Raw genomic sequence first — 21,008 nt, 5'->3', positions numbered from 1 at the left:
CAATCCCGTCAATTTCCCTAACACCATTTCCCTACAAATACTGATTTCATTCAGTTCCTCCCTCTCATTAGACCCTATGTTCCCTAACATCTCTGGGAGGTTATTTGTGTCCTCCTTTGTGAAGACAGGACCAAAGTATGTATTTAATTGGTCTGCCATTTCTTTGTTCCCCATTATAAATTCCCCTGATTCTGACTGCAAGGGACCTACGCTTGACTTCACCAATCTTTTTCTCTTCACATATCTATATGAAGCAGTCCATGCCCAAATGCAGCAAGACCTGGATAAGTAACATTCACGCCACACAAGTGCCAGGCAATGACTATCTCCAACAAGCGAGCGTCTAACCACCGCCCCTTGACATTCAACGGCATTACCATCGCTAAATCCCCCAACATTAACATCCTGGGGGTCACCATTGACCAGAAACTTAACTGGACCAGCCACATAAATACTGTGGCTACAAGAGCAGGTCAGAGGCTGGGTATTCTGCGGTGAGTGTCTCACCTCCTGACTCCCCAAAGCCTATCCACCATCTACAAGGCACAAGTCAGGAGTGTGATGGAATACTCTCCATTTGCCTGGATGAGTGCAGCTCCAACAACACTCAAGAAGCTTGACGCTATCCAGGACAAAGCAGCCTGCTTGATTGGCACCCACTGCACCACCGGCGCATCGTGGCTGCAGTGTGTTCCATCTACAAGATGCACTGCAGCAGCTCGCCAAGGCTTCTTCGGCAGCACCTCCCAAACCCGCAACCTCTACCACCTAGAAGGACAAGGGCAGCAGGCGCATGGGAACACCATCACCTGCAACTTCTCCTCCAAATTACACACCATCCTGACTTGGAAATATATTGCCATTCCTTCATCGTCGCTGGGTCAAAATCCTGGAACTCCCTCCCTTACTAATATCTTCACTACAAGGACTGCAGTGGTTCAAGAAAGCGGCTCACCACCACCTTCTTAAGGGCAATTAGGAATGGGCAATAAATGCTGGGCTTGCCAGCGACTCCCACATCCCAGGAACGAATTTTAAAAAATCATTTCTAAAGGGATATTTTTTCCTTCTTGACAACTTGGGCTTACTCTTGCAGTGTGTGGAGGATACTGAAATGAAGAATAAATGTTTTACAGTCTTTAATTCAGTTATTTTCCATATCCTTTTAATACTTCCCCATCTGTATTCAGCCATGAGGGGAAGCAAAAGGACCACGGAGATCTTGTTTCATGCTAAAGTGAATGTAGGCTTTCTTACTGAAGGACTAGATGGACTCTACCATAATCTATTTTCACTTTGTCTGCTTGGGATTATCTATTTCATTAATGCCATGGCTAAGAAGACACATTGATTGCTAACAGCAATTGGTGAATTTGTGCATGAACTGCCATTAGGCCAAAACATCTACTGGCTTTACTGTTTCATGGTTCATAAAAAGTTTAACATGAAACCAAAAAGCTTAATGCTATGTGTGCAAAAATAATAAGTAAACCTTAGAATAAATAATTTGAGTGTCTTTATATTATTTTACATCACTCTTTAAGTGTTTGTGTGTGACTCACTACATTGGAACTAAAATATTATTTTTAAAATGCAAAGCATCTTGAGTGCATGGTGTAGATGTAGATAAAAATTTTCTGTTCAGATCCAAATAAAATAAAATATACCTTAGTGCTTCCTGAAATAAATCTACGAGGAAGATTTCTACTATTTACTATGTATAACAAAATCGTAATTGTATATATATAGAACTATAAACAGTGAACAGCGGAAATCTTCCCACTCATGTTTCTGTCCTCATGTTATGAATCACATTACATACTGCATGAGTCAAGACAAAAAGGTGCTGTTTTAGTAAACCACAGAGCGAAACACAGCTACAACTATAAATGGTTGCAGTCATCACCTTAACAGAATTAAGAAAACAAAGTTTTCAACTAAATATTACTCCAGCGGTGCTGTATATCAAAGCCCTGAAGAACTGCACCACAGAGTGGTAGAACACAGTTTCATGTTTACAATTGCTATACGTATGTGATAAGTTCTGGATCTCAACCAGGTCATCAAGAGAAGATGCCAAGTAGAGCAGAAAATGTTTGATGTAAAGAGATAAAACATGAGTCAGTCAACATGTACTCCTCTTGCTCTCTCCTGGTATATGCATCCTGTAGAGCCATTAAAAAGCATGGGTCAAAATCTAAATTCTGATAGGTATCAATGTTTATTGTAATTTAGGATGTACTTACTGCTTGAACTTTCTAAGGGTTTCAGAGTTTGGAGTGCCAACAACTTCATGGATTTTTGCAATTTGGTCAACTTCATTAGAACCAGGAAAAAGCGGCTGTAGGCTGCAGGGAAAAATTCTTGAAATAAATTTTAAGTAATGATTGTGTATTTCACTATGTTGAAAATCAGTTATGCGTGTGTATATTGGATCTCCTGTGGCATTAGAAATACATAGAGGTTACAACATTTGGCCCAACCAGTCCATGTCAGTGTTTACCCATCACGTGAGCCAATAGTTCTAATAAAATTTACCCACTCTGTTCCCATATCCTTTCATCCACCTATCCAATCTAATCTTTAATGTTGACATAGTTTCCTCTCAACCACCAACCCTGGAAGTGAATTCCACAGCCTCACAACTCTCTTTGTAAAGAGGTTTCTCCTGCCCTCTGTTCTAAATCTCCTACATTTAATCTTGTATCTATGGCCTCTCGTTCTTGGACCTTCAACTACTGGAAACGGTCTACTTCTATCTAGCCTGTCCGGTCCATTCATAATTTTAAACATTTCTATCATATAATCTACATTGTTCTAATGCAAAAAAGCCCCAATTTTTCAAGTCTTTTCTTCATAGTGAGTCTGCATTGTACCCTCTCTGAAGCAACAGTATGCTTCCTATAGGGTGCAGCTCAATACTATGCATACTACTCTAACTAAGGTCTTATCAAGATTTTATATAGGCTCATTGTTACCTCTTGGCTTTTACATTCTACCCTCTTATGATAAAACCTAGAACTCTATTAGCTTTTTTTTTTACAGCTTTATCAACCTGAGGTGCTGTCTTTAATGTCCTATTAACTTGTACCCCCAAATCCCTCAGCTCTTCCACAGCACCAAGCCGACATCCATTCAAAGTATAATTACTACCTACATTCCCGCTAAGCTGTGCGGCCGCTCAGTGGTCTGGAGGTCCCGCGCAGGCCGCTTACCGGCTTTTAAATGGGAGAAACCGCACGTGAGAAATTCTGAATGGGTCGTGCAGCCACTCAAAGAGACCGTGCACCCAAAAAAAATTAGAGGGAACATTGATTACTACTGTTATTTTTTTAATCAAAATGTATCACCTCACACCTATTGACATTGAATTCCATCTGCCACTTTTAGTCTATTCCCCCATCTTATCAATATCCCTTTGTAACTTCATTTGGTCTTTTAAAGAATTCCCTATTCCTCCTATTTTGGTATAATCTGCAAATTTTGACACCACTCCCTCTCGGCCTATATTCAAATCACTGATATACATAGTGAACAGAAGTGGCATCAGAAATTAACCCTGTGGGACACTGCTACCCACTTCCAACGACACTAAACAACTGCCCTTAACTTTTACTCAGTTTTCTCTCTTCTAACCAATTTTTAATCTGGTTTCCTATCCTCTCCCCAATTCCATACCTCTTAATCTCCTGTGCTTTATCTTGTCAAAGGCTTTCTTGAAGTCCATGTACACTACATTACTGCATTTCCTGTCTGTTATCTCTTCAAAGAAATCTAAGAGGTTTGTCGAGCATGGTCATCCCTTTCAAAATCTATGCTGGTTACTTCTAACCATTTTCTCAATATTTATGAATGTGGTAATTTCACCCTCAACTAAAAACTCAACCACAGAAGCTAAACTAACTGGCCTGTAATTACACGGATTAGCTCTGTCTCCTTTTTTTAAAATGGGTACTACATTGGTTACTCTCCAATCCTCTGGCACACATCCACATTCAATAGAGCCTTGAAATATAGGGCCGGAATTTGCGGTGGGTAATAACATGGCTGCTTCAAGACTCCTTTGCATAAGGAAATCCACAAGAGTCTGTGAGAATTGTGCATTGTGATTGGCTGGTTAGACAACTTGTTGACGTCACAGCAGCTCACGTTAGGGATTCCCCATTAACTTACACTGATCTCAACTGAATGTCAGAAAAGCCAAACTTCTCGCCACAGAGATCACAAGATCTTTGTAGGAAGCTTACTTCAGGGCCAGCGACAAACGGCTTTGTTTCGCCGCTGACCGCAAATTACGGGCCATAATTTCTAGGCCTGTGCAATTTTCTCCTGTTGAGTCAGGAAAAAGGGGAATAAATAAATAATTGAGCAGGACTGTTGGAAATCGGAGATCATGACACAGAAAGTTAGATTTTTAGTACACACACATATACAAGCGATGTTTAGGAAAATATTATTTTAAAAACCTGTCAAATCTCATTCATATCAAGTTAAAAATATAACATATTTTGATAGATCTCCCACTAACACACAAGTTTAAATAAATTGGTGATGTATTACACATTTATGAATCATTAATTTTGCCTATGTAAAAACAAGCACTGCACTTCTAAGTAATTTATCACCAAATATAAATTGGGAAAACCCAAATTATTTAGAATCAAAGTTAGTTAACATAATGCATGACTACTTCAATACTCAGTGCATAAGGGAAGCCACAAGAGGCAGCGCTCATCTTGATCTGGTATTCGTAAATGACCTGGACAACATACAGAAAATGGAAGTTGTGGTACCATTGGGGGACAGTAACCACAGAATGATTAAGTCAACATAATCCAGAATTCAGAAATATCTAATATCAGGAGCTAGATATTTTTTTAAAAATTAATTCACGGGCTGTGGGCATCGCTGGCAAGGCCAGCATTTATTGCCCATCCCTAATTGCCCTTGAGTAGGTGGTGGTGAGCCTCCTTATTGAACCGCTGCAGTCCCTGTGGTGAAGGTACTCCCACAGCGCTGTTAGGTCGGCAGTTCCAGGATTTTGACCCAGTGATGATGAAGGAACGGGCGATATATTTCCAAGTAAGGATGGTATGTGACTTGGAGGGGAACTTGGAGGTGGTGGTGTCCCCATGCGCCTGCTGCCCTTGGCCTTCCAGGTGGTAGAGGTCGCGAGTTTGGGAGGTGCTGTTGAAGAAGCCTTAGCGAGTTGTTGCAGTGCATCTTCTAGATGGTTCACACTGCAGCCATGTTGCGCCGATAGTGGAGGGAGTGAATGTTTGAGGTGGTGGATGGGATGCTGATCAAGCAGGCTGCTTTCTCCTGGATGATGTCAAGCTTCTTGAGTGTTGTTGGAGCTGCACTCATCCAGGCAAGTGGAGCGTATTCCATCACACTCCTGACTTGTGCCTTGTAGATGGTGAAAAGGCTTTGAGGAGTCAGGAGATGAGTCTCACGCCGCAGAATACCCAGCCTCTGACCTACTCTTGTAGCCACAGTATTTATGTGGCTGGTTCAGTTAACTTTCTGGTCAATGGTGACCCCCCAGGATGTTGATGGTGGGGGATTCAATGATGGTAATGTCATAGAATGTCAAGAGGAGGTGGTTAGACTTGTTGGAGATAGTCATTGCCTGGCACTTGTGTAGTGTGAATGTTACTTGCCACTTATCAGCCCAAGCCTGAATGTTGTGCAGGTCTTGCTGCATGTGGGCACAGGCTGCTTCATTATCTGAGGAAGTGCGAATGGAACCGAGCACTGTGCAATCATCAGCGAACATCTGCACTTCTGACCATATACAGGTAGACTATCCTTTATCCGAAAACCTCGGGACCAGCCGTGTTTCGGTTTTCGGAAAATTTCGGATTTCGGAAGGTATTTTATAAGACTGGGAAATTTGTCGGGGGTGGGTCGGCGGGGGGGTCGGGGTCGGCGGGGGTGGGGTCCGCGGGGGCGGGGGGTGTCGGGGGGGGTCGGCGGGGGTCGGGGGTCGGCGGGGGGGTCGGGGTCGTGCGCCACTCTGGTCATGTCGTGCGCACGACTTACGCTGAACGAAAAAATCTTCGGTTTTTAGAGGGTTTCGGTTTTCGGAAGTTCGGATAAAAGGTAGTCTACCTGTATCACTTTAAAAGAGTTAACTTCAAAGAACTGAGGGAACAATTTAAGCAAATTGATTGCAGGGGGTTGTTCAAAGTCACTCCAGTAAAGGGCATATAGAGCACTTTTAAAGGCATAACGCTGAACATGCAGGATAAATATATAATTACACCCAGCAAGCGCACACTAAACAAGCGTGGTCCTAAATAGATAAATCAATAAATCAAAAGTGAAACAAAGAGAAAAAATGGCATCTACAAATCTTGCAGCAAGAAAAGGGATGAGGTTCATTGTGATGAGGAACAAGTGGAGTGACTAGAGAAACTGGGGTTGTTCTCCTTAGAGCAGATAAGGTTAAGGGGAGCTTTGATAGAGGTGTTCAAAATCTTGAAGGATTTTGATAGAGTAAATAAGGAGAAACTGTTTCCAGTGGCAGAAGGATCGGTAACCAGAGGACACAGATTTAAGGTAATTGGAAAAGAACCAGAGGCAACATGAGGAAAACATTGAGTGGTTATGATCTGGAATGCACTGCCTGAAAGCGTAGTGGAAGTAGATTAAATAATAACTTTCAAAAGGGAGTTGTATAAATATTGAAGAGGAAAAATTTGCAGGGCAATGGGGAAGAACAGGGGAGTGGGACTAATTGTATAGTTCTTTCAAAGAGCCGGCACAGGCACGATGGGCCGAATGGCCTCCTTCTGTGCTGTATCATTCTATGCAGAAACATGTTAAGATAGTGATCGGAGGGCAAAGAGAGACCAAAAAAGCATAGCTGCAGACACATGCAAATGAGCCTGAAACTGAGGAAACTAACAAAACAGTTAACATTCTGAATGATTACTTTCTCCAAGTATTCACAAGGGTAGACATGAAAGAAAAGAAAGAATTGCATTTATATAGTGCCTTTCACGACCACCGGACGTCCTAAAGCGCTTTACAGCCAATGAAGTGTTGTCACTGTTGTAATGTAGGAAATGAGCATGAACATGAGCAACATATCCTTCCCAAATATAGATAGCCTAGGCAAAATTAATGACTTTTATATAAATAAGATAGAACGCCTACATGGGCTTAAAGGGCTGAAAACCAATAATTCCCATGGGATAGAAGGTATTTATCGAAGAGTGCTAAGAGAAACGAAGGAGGAAACTTGTGAGGCATTGACAATCAGTATGAGGGAGTCACTGGATACCAGGGAGACACCAGCAGGTTGGAAACAGGCTAATATGATGACCATACTTAAAAAGTGCTATAAATCAATCACAGGCAACTACAGACCCATTCATCTTACTTCAATCCCACGTAAAATTATGGAATTGATTATCAGGAGTAAACTTTGATAAAAGGTGTGAATATTCACTGGAATCTCTAAACTAATTTTCATTGTCAAAAGCATTCTGATTCAGACTCTTCATCTGAATCCTAATCTACATTTTCCATCTCTGCAGTTCTCTACTTTTAACGCCGAGAGCTACATTTAACTTAATAGTAACATTTTTAATATAAATGACATCAAGATCAGCCCATTGTGGCACTATCAGAAATCCCAAATTGCCTTCCTCATCCATAATTATCTTTTGATCTTGTGGCCAAATGTGAACAACTTACATTGATATACAGTAATGCCTCTAACTTAGAAAAATGTCCCAAGGCGCTTCACAATAGGCGTAATTAGACAAAAATGGATGCTGAGCCAAAGAAAAAGACATTAGATAGGGTGACCAACTGATTGGTCAAAGAGTTGGGTTTCAAGGAGGGTCTTAAAGAGGGACAGGGTGCTTAAGAAGCAGAGGGGTTTAGGGAGGGAATTCCACAGCATGAGGCCTAGGCAGCTGAAGGCACAGCTATGAATGGTGGGTCAAAGAGAGGGGTGGGGATGTACAAAAAGCCAGTCAGAGGAAGAAGTTGTTTGGGAGAGAACGGTTTGTAAGGCTGGAGAAGGTTACAGAGCTAGGGGGACAATTTGGAGACACCTGATAAACGTTATACAACTTCAAATCTTTTCAAGTCTTTTTCCTTTTTTAACAATTATATATCCCAAGTGCTAAATAACTTTCACAGTCACTAAACCAGCAACTAATCAATTATGACAATGTCTGTTTTGTTAAATACGGAGTTCTGACAGGTATGATGGACATGAATTAAGCAGCTCTGATTAAAGTGCCAGCCCAGCCGCTATGGGATTGTCATGTTTATAATAAAAGTGCTAGATGAAAGAAAAAGCAAGAACCCAAATTCATATTACGGCCTTTCACTACCCTCAGGATGCCTCAAAGCACTTCACATCCAATGAAGTACTTTTGAAGTATAGTTACTGCAGTAATGTAGGGAAACACAGCAACCAATATGCGCACAGCAAGGTCCCACAAACAAAAAGAAATATATTACCGGATAATCTGTTTTAGTGGTTGAGGGATAAAGAGTAGCCAGAACACCAGGAGAATTCCTGTACCCTTTTTTTTAAAAACACGACCATGGGATCTTTCATGTCCACCTGAGAGTTCGGGCAGAGAATCAGTTTAACGTTTCATAGGAAGGATGGTACAGTACCTTCAACAGTGAAGCACTCCATCAGTACTGTATGAAGTATCAGCCTAGATTACATGCTCAGATCTGTGGAACTGGGGCTTGAACACATGACTACTGCCTCAGAGGTAACCGTCCGACCACTGAGACAAAGTTAACGCCCAATGATGGGTAAGGAAGCACCTATTGGTGCGTCTACATTAGTGCGCCTGCGCAGTGTTTTATCGTTTTCAGTTAATCTACACTGCTGTTTTGCTTTCTTTCATCAGAAACATTAGAAACACTATATAATCCTACATACTAATTTATTTACCAACATTTCCCTCAGTTTCAGAAACATTTCCAGTTTGCCAATACTATTGACATTCTAAATGTTTAACAATAATTTTATTTATCAATTTGGCTGAACAGAACCTGATTAATTATGCATTGAGAGAGTTCCTCTTTAGTATTCTAACCCCACATATACTTGTGTCATTCAATACTCTGGTGAACAATCATATTCATTCAAACAGCAGTGGCTTTCCTGCAGCCGGAGATTGCGTGTATACAAAACGATAGGAAAAATCACCATTGCATATGTTCTGAAACCAAGGAAACTTCATACTCCTACTAATGCACATCACAAAGGAGAAAGCAGCAGTCAAGGTACTGAGATCTCAGGTCATGCACGTGTAGAGGAAAGGAAAACAATGCATGAATGAAACAGAAAGTAAGCATGAGGCTCCTGTGCAATGGGGCCCTTTTCAGAGAAAAGTTATTCCATTCTGCTCCCTGGCCCATGTCCCAGAACATCCACGAATAATGCTATGTGAGAGGTACTAGTATATATTATATCTATAACATATTAAATTCAGTATGTGGGGTGTGCGTTCCATTGAAAATTCCTATGTAAACTAGTTCTTATGGGAAATCGGATTATAGAAGTGTCTACATGTTGCAATTACCTGTTACCCCTGTAGGTGACACTGTGGTTTTTGATTGGTTGCTTTTTAGTGAAAGTTAATACCTAGTCAAATAGTGGCACAAGCTAGAATATCAGTTAAAACTGGGAATTAAAATTCACGATCCTAATGCTCTGTTGGATCCCAAGCTACTGCTTAGTTAACTAGCTGTACAACTTTACTGAGATGTCAAATGGCTCAAAAGGCATAAACATATCAAATAATGCTTCTACAACAGTACTTAAAGTTTGAACTTCACCTTGTTATTTCATAGAAAACACAGCCAGTGCTCCAGATGTCCATTTTGAAACTGTAGTACCCATCTGTAAGAAGGCACTCTGGGGCTCGATACCATCGGGTGGAAATATATTCTGTATATGGCTGCTTTGAGAAGATACTCCTACAGGAACCAAAATCTGCCAACTTCAGCAAGTTTTGCTGCAACAGTAAACCCAGTATATTTAAAACATGGGAGTAGTTATCAATATTACCTTTCTATATTAAAAAGCTGTTTTAGAAATCAGTTACAGAAAAGAATCATAGCATACACTTCATTTATCCATTTCAGTTTCCTTTTTTAAATATTTTTGTTTAGTCTTGACATCACAGGGACTGGCTGAAAGAAGTTACTAAGCTAAGACAGTGTAATAGAACTGAATCATCATAAATAATTAAAATACAAATAAATAATTTAGTGTGCTTCAATAATTTATGTAATTTTAATCTGAGGCACATTCAGCTTCTCTTCCAAATTAGTTTCTCTGTAGGTTATCACCACTCACTATTTAAACAAAAATAAAATCAGTCATAATCATTTGTTACCGTTACAATTTTCACAAGGATAAGACTCAACCCTCAAACCCATTCTTCTTTTAGTCTTTTTAAAATTTTATTTCAGTGTAAATCCCAAATCACTGTATAGCCCTCAATAATCACTTTTTAAGATGGCTATTCATTTCGGCACAATAAGAGTTGACAATTCTTACAGATAATCTTTGTTCATAATTCCCCCAAAATGGCTATCCTATCACATTTTGTAGGTAAGCTCGATTTCTGGACTGACAGCAATCCTTACTGCTCAAGTAACAGTTAACATGTAAGCTTATATAGAAAGAAATCGAACAGGACAATTCTAGAGATTAGAAACTATAGTTATGAGGAGAGACTTGGGATACTGGGATTATTTCCACTCGAGCAGAGAAGGCTCAGAGGTGACAAAATACAACTTTCTTTAATTATAAAAGGTTTTGTTAGAATGACTAGAGATAGACTATTTGCTCTGGTTGGAGAGTCAGTGACAAGGGGTCAATTTAAAACCATCACTAAGAGAGTGAGGAAATAGGTTGGGAGAAATTTCTTTACGCAGTTGTTGGAATATGGAATGCTTTACTACAGGGAATAATCGAGGCAGATACCATTGCATCTTTTAAAGGAAATGTGAATAATATTTGAAGCAGAGTAAGATACAGAGCTACAGGGAGACAGCAGAGTATCAGAATTAGTTTGGATCGCTCGAGCAAAGAGCTGCCACAGACACGATGGACCAAATGGCCTTGTTCTGTGCTGTGCCTTTTATGGGGTTTTTTTGTTTAAATAATTCATAATTCTTTGTAACTAGTTGATTTAAAAAATAATTTTGTTGATGACACTCTGGGCCCAAAATTGCTTGGCTGTTCTGGTGGACTCCCACTATAATTCCGGTTGTAGTCCGGCGGAACAGCCACAAGTTCTACTGGAATAGGGAAACACTGGGTTCCAGCCTTACCCTGGAGCATCCAGTAGCCTTGTTTGTGGGCAGCTTCTGCCCACCCTAAACAAAGGACGTGGAAAGGGCTCAGAGTTCCCACAAGTTGGAAGTCCAGTACCACATGAAACGCCTTGGGACGATTTTCTATGTTAAAGGCACTACTTAAATTGTTGTTGCTGCTGCTGCTACTACAGATCTTAGTTGGCCTACTTTACAACCAAAGCTGTTAGAACACTGGGCTTATGTTGAAAATTTGTATGCATACGCATGGCATTGGAAGGTGGAATGGTTAGGTTTCACCAATGGTTATCTGCATTCAAGTTTCCCATTGAGCACATGGCAACACCAGTGGAATCTGCAGGGCAGACTTCAATTATGTTGGACAAGTGTTAGCTTGGTTCAGTTGGTACCATTTTCACATCTGAATTAGAAGGTTGTGTGTTTAAGTCCCACTGTGGATTTGAGCACATAATCTAGTTTGACATTTTAGTGCATTACTGAGGAAGCGCTGCATTGTTGGACATGCTGTCTTTCAGATAAGAAGTTAAGCCAAAGTCCTGTCTGTGGCACTTTTCAAAGCACAGCAGGAGTTTTCCTGATGTCCTGACCAAAAGTGATGAAACTCCAAGATGCAGTCATGGCCAGCTTCAACTCACTTGGAGAACAGTTACAGAGGAATTCAGAGACTTCATAAATGCCCAATATTCTATGCTCTTAGAAATCAGTGGGCAGTACAGGAAACTTTGTGCTATCCGGCACCGACGGGACCGAGCTGTTGCCGTCCCATCAAAACTGCCGGACAAACCAGCGCTAATGTTGAAACATACGGAGATTTTGAGCTCCGTATCTGGCAACAAACCCTGCAACAGCTTCTAAACAGTCAGCCGTACCTTGCAAGCGTCTCTGTAGCTTAGCAACAGCTTCAGCGAGACCTTGCAGAGCCTAACTGGTGAAAAAAAAGCAACGAAAAGAAAAAAAACCTAACGAAACGGCTCCTGATTTTTGCCGGTGGCTCGAGCATTCCAGACAGTTAACCTCCGGATAAACCAAAGTTTCCTGTATAGAGATTCCCTCTAGTAGGTGCATGCATGGAGTAGCACAGTAACTGCCAGTTAAGCATTATGGTTTTTAATTTGTTGTGTGTCTGGAAAACTCGACAAATATTGACAGAATCCCAAAGACACGGTCCTAACTTCCAAAACAGTTACCTAAAGCAAAACGGTGTTATTGATGTAGAAAACATGTTCTTATTAGCATATACAGCTGCAGAAATAACCTGCTGTTAAGTCAACAAACAGCACTTAATCACCAATAACCTGCTCACTGATGCCAGTTTGGGTTCCGCCAAGACCACTCGGCTCCCAACCTCATTGCAGCCTTGGTCCAAACATGGACAAAGGAGCTGAATTGCAGAGGTGAGGTGAGAGTGACTGCCCTTGACATTAAGGCAGCACTTGACTGAGTATGGCATCAAGGAGCCCTAGTAAAAATGAAGTCAACGGGAATCGAGGGAAAACTCTCCACTGGCTGGAGTCATACCTAGCACAAAGAAAGATGGTTGAGGTGGTTGGAGCTCAATCATCATAGCCCCAGGACATCGCTGAAGGAGTTCCTCAGGGCAGTGTCCTAGGCCCAACTATCTTCAGCTGCTTCATCAATGACCTTCCCTCCAACATAAGGTCAGAAATGGGGATGTTCGCTGATGGCTGCACAGTGTTCAGTGCCATTCCCAACTCCTTAGATAATGAAGCAGTCCATGCCCGAATGCAACAAGACCTGGATGACGTTCAGGCTTGGGCTGATAAGTGGCAGGTAACATTCGCGCCACACAAGTGCCAGGTAATGACTATCGCCAACAAGCAAGAGTCTAACCACCGCCCCTTCACATTCAACGGCATTACCATCAACATCCTGGGGGTCATCATTGACCAGAAACTTAACTGGACCAGCCACATAAATACTGTGGCAACAAGAGCAGGTCAGAGGCTAGGTATTCTGCGGCGAGTGTCTCACCTTCTGACTCCCCAAAGCCTCTTCACCATCTACAAGGCACAAGGAGTGTGATGGCCTATATGAGTGCAGCTCCAACAACACTCAAGAAGCTTGACATCATCCGGGACAAAGCAGCCCACTTGATTGGCACCCCTTCCACCACTTTAAACATTCACTCCCTCCACCACCGGCGTACCATGGCTGCAGTGTGTACCATCTAGAAGATGCACTGCAGCAACTCGCCAAGGCTTCTTCGGCAGCACCTCCCAAACTCGCGACCTCTACCGCTTAGAAGGACAAGGGCAGCAGGCGCATGGGAGCACCACCACCTCCAAGTTCCCCCCCAAGTCACACACCATCCTGGCTTGGAAGTATATCGCCGTTCCTTCATCGTTGCTGGGTCAAAATCCTGGAACTCCCTCTCTAACAGCACTGTGGGAGTACCTTCACCACACAGACTGCAGCGCTTCAAGAAGACGGCTCACCACCACCTTCTCAATGGAAACTAGGGATGGCCTTGCCAGCGACGTCCACATCCCATGAATGAATATTTAAAAAAATACAGAAAAACAAGAAATTTGATGATAGATGGACCAAACTTTCATGAGTCCTCTCAGTCTAAAGGAAGGTCTGCACCTCTGAAGGTCCCTCTGGATCCATCAGTCCTCTCATCAATCTGGCACAATGGGGTGCTCCCAAAGTGGATTAAGAGCCTGCTTTGAGAAAAGGATCAGCAGACTAAGCCAACTGCTCCATGTAGGCCAGATTATGCCTTTTCATCAGTCAGCTGACAAATTTCACCTCTCCGAGCACAACCATTACTGCTACCTCATGAACCAAGTGAAATCATACCCCCTCTTCCCTTTCACCTTGGAGCTTCCAACTTTCAACATCTCCCACAGACACATCTTATTTCACCTCTCCGAGCACAACCATTACTGCTACCTCATGAACCAAGTGAAATCATACCCCCTCTTCCCTTTCACCTTGGAGCTTCCAACTTTCAACATCTCCCACAGACACATCTCCATCTTGCACACCATGGTCATCTACATGACAAAAGACAACACGGAGGACCTAAGAGAAACCTAGGAACAAGAACTATACTATTTGTTAATGGAGGAGAAATGAGAAAAGTTATAGAGACTGACATGAATCTTGTCATTCATGTGGAAATGACTTATGAAGTAATGCTGGGCAGCCTGCTGGTGGCGCTGTCCAGGGAGAGTATAAATACTTGGGCATGGGCCCAGCTTGCTCAGGACATTATTTAACAGGAACTAGTGAAGCACGGTGGCATAGTGGTTAGCACTGTTGCCTCACAGCGCCAGGGACCCGGGTTCGAATCCGGCCTCGGGCGACTGTCTGTGTGGAGTTTGCACATTCTCCCCGTGTTTGCGTGGGTTTTCTCCGGGTGCTCCGGTTTCCTCCCACAGTCCAAAGATGTGCGGGTTAAGTTGATTGGCTATGATAAATTGACCCTTAGTGTTAGGGGGATTAAATACGTGGGGTTACAGGGATAGGGTGGGATATGTGTTGGTGTAGGGGTTACGGGGATCGGGTGGGATATGTGTCGGTGCAGGCTCGATGGGCCGAAATGGCCTCTATCTGCACTGTGGGGTTTCTGTGATTCTGTGATACAACTAGATCTCCATGTTGAAAACAGTTGATTAAAGCCTTGTTTAATACTCAGACCAAGTGCCTAGTAGTTTTCTTATGTCAGAGACGATTCTCAATGTCATTGCCTGAAGCAAAATGTCTGAGGGTAAGCCCAAGATCAGACATTGCACGATCTCCACAAATCTCCCCCTCTATACACTACAGACCGAGAACAAATACATTAATTCAACCCAAATACCTAATTGTTCTCAATTCAAGCACAGTAATGTCAAGAAACGAGAATGCATCAACGTAAACCTCCTGTAAGTACCATACAATCCAAATGCACCATGGCTTCAAAAAATATATTTGTAAGGGTAAGTTTTTGTGAATTCAATTTTTATAAAATCTGATGACCTTGCAGATTCTCTGGAATTCCCGCACATACATCCTAGGATCCAGAGACTACAGATTGAAATCAATCGGCTCACACTCATGTAACCCTATAAAAGTGTCAGTAATGGCTGTCTCTAAAAACTAAAAAGGCCACAAGGTCTGTAGGGTATGGAGGGGGAAATTTGTGGAGATTGTGTAATGTATGATCTTGGGCTTACCCTCAGACACTTTGTTTCAGGCGATGAAATTGAGAATCGTCTCTATAACTTTTCTCCATTTCTCCTCCATTAACAAATAGCCTAGTTCTTGTTCCTTCAACAAGGTTATCCCAGCACTTATGCAGAACCATCAGAGTTTATTGCAGGTTCAGATAGCTAGCCTACTGTATCATCTGCAGATCGCCAGTTGGCTGTACAGCCACCCATCAATGCTACTTCTAATAAGACGACATTTAGTATTAGGACACATGGACAACCAATACAGAGTTCACAACACACAAAAGGCAATTACGGGAGCAAAATATATTAAACAAGCACAAAAGTGTGAAAAACATAAAATGAATTTACTTTCACTATAATTTATTATTTATCATTCTTTCATTATGGAGATAATAAAGCATCTGTTGTCCAAAATCCAAACAAAGTAATCGACTCCGGTGATGTTTTATCTGGGTGCCTGGCAGTTCCCTGTGGCATAAATGTTGAGGTAAAAAACAGATGTAACTACAAAAGGGTGTACTGTCAGTAGAAAGTGCTCATGGACCATTCATCCATGTATATTAGCATGACATTTATTCTTTGCCTGTTAAGACCTCATTAAGGTTACTAATAATGAAATTGTGCAACATTTCATGGCTGAACTCAAAAATAGAGTATTTTGTTCGAGGTCAGACGTGGCATTAGTGAATTTAACAAAGTCACAGTCGTTAAAAATGATTAGTACAGAGGAGTTTTCTACCTGATACTATCTGTGTAGTGGCCATTGGTGGGTATGTCACTGTGAAGCATGAGAAAGTAGTCTACTAGAGCATAGGTAGAGGTAAAGCTAGAGCAACCAATATCGCAAAAAATAAGATCATCAGGTCATGCATTTCAAGGCTGTTTGTGGGACCCTGATGTGTTCTAATTGGCTGCCGTGATTCCCTACATTACAACAGTGACTACACTTCAAATGTATTTAATTCTCTGTAAAGTTCTGAGGTTGTGAAAGAAAGAAGTTGCATTTATATTCTAAAGTGCTTTACAACCAATTAATTATTCACTAAAGAAGAGTATACAGTACTACATTTAAAAATACGTTTAAAAATATTTATAAAGGAGTGACAATGGAGGAAACTTTAATTTGTTTCCAGGGTGGAGCCTGGCAGAACTCCACACCCACACCCGCCCCCACTCCTCCCCCAACCAGCTACTTATGTCGCAGTACCCTGTCTCTTCCACTGAGGGGTGGGGGTAGGGCATGTCAATGGCTTGTTTCTCCTGGCCCCACCTCCTACCCCACGAAGTTCAACAGGAACAGCAGTGGAGCTGTGGGGTGGCACATCCTGGCACTTATCCTGGGATGGAGCCGCCCATAGATTTTTGGGGCCAGTTTAGCGAAATCAGTAGAACTCCCTATGATGTTGTTTCGTGAATTTTCAGAAAGCTTGACAGAACTACACAAAAGACTCCTATTTAAATAAAGTCACAGGAATCCAGGGTTAACTGTGAAAACAGATCATAAGCCAGTTAAAAAGGAAGGAAAGTACTCATGGGAGAAGTTAATGTCAGAATACTGAGAGATGTTGAGTAGGGTCCTGCAGGCACCAGTGCTTGGCTTCCTGTTGTTCCTCATCTACATTAATGATTTGGATATTGAAACTATGTAAGTTTATCTAATTTGGTGACATGGCTAAAATAGGAAGAGCAGGAAGTGATTTATTTTTCTTTATTCTCAGGATATGGGCGTCGCTGGCAAGGCCAGCATTTATTGCCAATCCATAATCACCCTGAGCAACATTTTTTGATACAAATGAGTGGCTTGCAAGGTCACTTCCAAGGGCAGTTAAGAGTCAACCATGTTGGTGTGGGATTGTAGTCACATATAGGTTTTCTTCCCTAAAGGGTATTAGTGAACCATTTGGGTTTTTACGACAATCCGACAGCTTCATAGTCACTTTTTACTGATACCAGCTTTTTAATTCCAGATTTTTTTTTTAACTGAATTCAGATTCTCAAACTGCCTTGGAATGGATTTGAATTCACGCTCTCTGGTTTATTAGTTCAGTCCTCTGGATTACTAGTCCAGTAATATAACCACTACACTACCATACCTGGCGTCTTAGTGCCATCCTAACTCTTGTCCCTTCTTTCTTTCCTCTAGGTCCTTCTCAGCAGCAAGAGGCTCCTGTAGAAGACACCTCAAATGCGGACAATCCTCCTGAGGATACACCGGTAGGTGCTCAATCCCTCCCAAGCAACAGCACAGACATTGGCACTCCACATTGATTAGTGAGGCAGAGGGGTCTACATGTGATGAAACACCCAGCATAAGTGAGCAGCAGTAGGTATTGAAGGGCCCTGGGAACCTACATAGGAGAACACCCGACAAAAGGACTGAGATTAACCCACCAGGAACCTCTATCATTCACCCCAACAGACTTTCCAGTTTGGGGAAGGTTCTGTACGTTACATTGCAATGACAGACACCCGCACCTAGGGTGTCTGCCATTGTGAAGAAGCTGGAAAGTCTAGCAGAGACTGCCAGGCTAGGGCCCCGTGGAAACAAAACAAAACTGCCGCATTTACAAAATATTTTTTTTAATGGTGTTCTTCTTCTTGGGCACCCAGGTCCCATTTCTGCCCATGGTTGACATGGTACACCTGGCCTCACTGGGACAACCATATACTAGGTCTCACTGAGGGCTGGAAAAGTGTGAACTCTCTGATCCAAGCCCCACCCCTTCTTATGCCAATGGCCATGTTTGGGGTGGACAGAGGCTCCACCCCAACAGGCATCCTGAAATCCCCAATGTAAACCAGGAATCCTAGCATTTACGAGTTCTCGTCTAGTTTCTAGCCCTTCCAGTGGGTAACTCGCCCTTCCCACCACCCAATCCCCAAATTACAGCAGGAGTGCACCAGAAGGTTGACCATAAGTTATCAATATGTACTATATTAATGCAAATTACAATTATGCATCATATTTCACTCTATTTTATACAAGGCCAAATTAGTGAAAGATTGTGAATTTCTTAAAGTTTTTCTTTAAATACACCTCCCAACCCCACGACCTCTACCACTTAGCAGGACAAGGGCAGCAGGCGCATGGCAACACCATCACCTTCAAGTTTCCCTCCAAGTCATCCTGACTTGGAAATATATTGCCGGTCCTTCATCGTCGCTGGGTCAAAATCCGGGAACTCCCTCCCTATCAGCACTGTGGGAGTACCTGCACCTCATGGACTGCAGCAGTTCATTCAACTTATTTCAATTTTTGCAAGGACTTAATGCTGCTTTTTGTACTTGTGAAGGTGACGAACATAAGAATTAGGAGCAGGAGTAGGCCATACAGCTCCTTGAGCCTGCTCCGCCATTCAATAAGATAATTTTTTACTTATTCGTTCATAGGCTGTGGGTATTGCTGACCAGGCCAGCATTTATTGCTCATCCTTAATTGCCCTTGAGAAGGTGGTGGTGAGCCACATTCTTGAACCGCTGCAGGCCGTGAGGCGAAGGTACTCCCACAGTGCTGTTAGGGAAGGAGTTCCAGGAGTTTGACCCAGCAACGATGAAGGATCGGCGATATATTTCCAAGTCAGGATGATGTGTGACTTGGAGGTGATGGTGTTCCCAAGCGCCTGCTACCCTTGTCCTTCTTGGTGGTAGAGGTCATGGGAGGTGTTGTTGAAGAAGCCTTGGCAAGTTGCTGCAGTGTATCTTGCAGATGGTACACACAGCAGCCACGGTGCGCTGGTGGTGGAGGGAGTGAATGTTTAAGGTGTTGGACAGGTTGCTAATCAAGCGGGCTGCTTTTGTCCTTGATGGTGTCGACCTTCTTGAGTGTTGTTGGAGCTGCACTCATCCAGGCAAGTGGAGACTATTCCATCAGACTCCTGACTTGTGCCTTGTAGATGGTGGAAAGGCTTTAGGGACTCAGGAGGTGAGACATTCGCTGTAAATACCCAGCCTCTGACCTGCCCTTGTAGCCACAGTATTTATACGGCTGGTTCAACAACAACAACTTGCATTTATATAGCGCCTTTAATGAAGTAAAACATCCCAAGGCGCTTCACAGGAGTATTAAAAGACAAATAATAAATTTGACACCGAGCCACATAAGGAGAAATTAGGGCAGGTGACCAAAAGCTTGGTCAAAGAGGTAGGTTTTAAGGAGCATCTTAAAGGAGGAAAGAGAGGTAGAGAGGCGGAAAGGTTTAGGCAGGGAATTCCAAAGCTTAGGGCCTAGGCAACAGAAGGCACGCCCACCAATGGTTGAGCGATTATAATCAGGGATGCTCAAGAGGGCAGAATTAGAGGGGCGCAGATATCTCGGGGTGTTGTGGGGCTGAAGGAGATTACAGAGATAGGGAGGGGCGAGGCCATGGTGGGATTTGAAAACAAGGATGAGAATTTTGAAATCGAGGCGTTGCTTAACGGGGAGCCAATGTAGGTCAGCGAGCACAGGGGTGATGGGTGAACGGGACTTGGTGCGAATTAGGACACGGGCAGCCGAGTTTTGGATGACCTCAAGTTTACGTAGGATAGAATGTGGGAGATCAACCAGGTGTGCGTTGGAATAGTCAAGTCTAGAGGTAACAAAGGCACGGATGAGGGTTTCAGCAGCGGATGAGCTGAGGCAAGGGCGGAGACGGTTGATGTTACGGAGGTGGAAATAGCTGGTCTCAGTTATGCTGCGGATATGTGGTCGGAAGCTCATTTCAGGGTCAAATATGACACCAAGGTTGCGAACAGTGTGGTTCAGCCTCAGACAGATGTTAGGGAGAGGGATGGAGTCAGTGGCTAGGGAACGGAGTTGGTGGCGGGCCCAAAAACAATGGCTTCGGTCTTCCCAATATTTAATTGGAGAAAATTTCTGCTCATCCAGAACTGGATGTCGGACAAGCAGTCTGACAATTCAGTTAAGCTTCTGGTCAATGGTGACCCCCAGGATGTTGATGGTGGGGGATTCGGCGATGGTAATGCCGTTGAATGTCAAGGAGCAGTGGTTAGACTCTCGTTTGTTAGAGATAGTCATTGCCTGGCACTTGTGTGGCTCAAATGTAACTTGCCACTTATCAGCCCATGCCTGAATGTTGTCCAGGTCTTGCTGCATGCGGGCACGACTGCTTCATTATCTGAGGAGTTGCGAATGGAACTGAAGATTGTGCAATCATCAGCGAACATACCATAGTTTTGAAGAAGGGTTCGACCCAAAGCGTCAACTCAAATTTCTCTCCACGGATGTTGCCTGACCTGCTGAGTTTTTCCAGCATTTTCTGTTGTTATTTCGGATTTCCAACATCTGCAGTATTTTGCTATCATACCTATTTCTGACCCTATGATGGAGGGAAAGTCATTGATGAAGCAGCTGAAGATGGTATGGCCTAGGACACTTTCCTGAGGAACTCCTGCAGCGATGACCTGGCGCTGCGATGATTGACCTACAACAACCACAACCATCTTGCTTTGTGCTAGGTATGACTCCAGCCAGTGGAGAGTTACCCC

At 42.8% G+C, this 21,008-nt stretch overlaps 1 protein-coding gene across 10 annotated transcripts in view; it reads right to left on the bottom strand.

Moving 5' to 3' along the window:
* Positions 1-21,008, bottom strand: part of mok (MOK protein kinase) — a 187,162-nt gene that overhangs the window by 71,047 nt on the left and 95,107 nt on the right. For 9 of the 10 annotated variants that reach the window (XM_086002956.1, XM_086002957.1, XM_086002955.1 and 6 more), the window contains 2 exons: positions 9,829-10,007; positions 2,247-2,348 (listed from right to left, as the gene is read on the bottom strand). In XM_086002956.1, coding sequence (XP_085859082.1) covers positions 2,247-2,348; positions 9,829-10,007 — 281 coding nt within the window. The remainder of the gene's footprint in view (positions 1-2,246; positions 2,349-9,828; positions 10,008-21,008) is intronic. The other variant, XM_086002953.1, reaches the window with a different exon arrangement.

This window comes from Somniosus microcephalus, chromosome 12 (assembly GCF_052327205.1).
Source record: "Somniosus microcephalus isolate GS21.2 chromosome 12, FLI_Smic_1.0, whole genome shotgun sequence".
Taxonomy (NCBI): Eukaryota; Metazoa; Chordata; class Chondrichthyes; order Squaliformes; family Somniosidae; genus Somniosus; species Somniosus microcephalus.
Note: the sequence above shows the minus strand (reverse complement) of the source record. Positions and strands in the feature narration are given on the sequence as shown.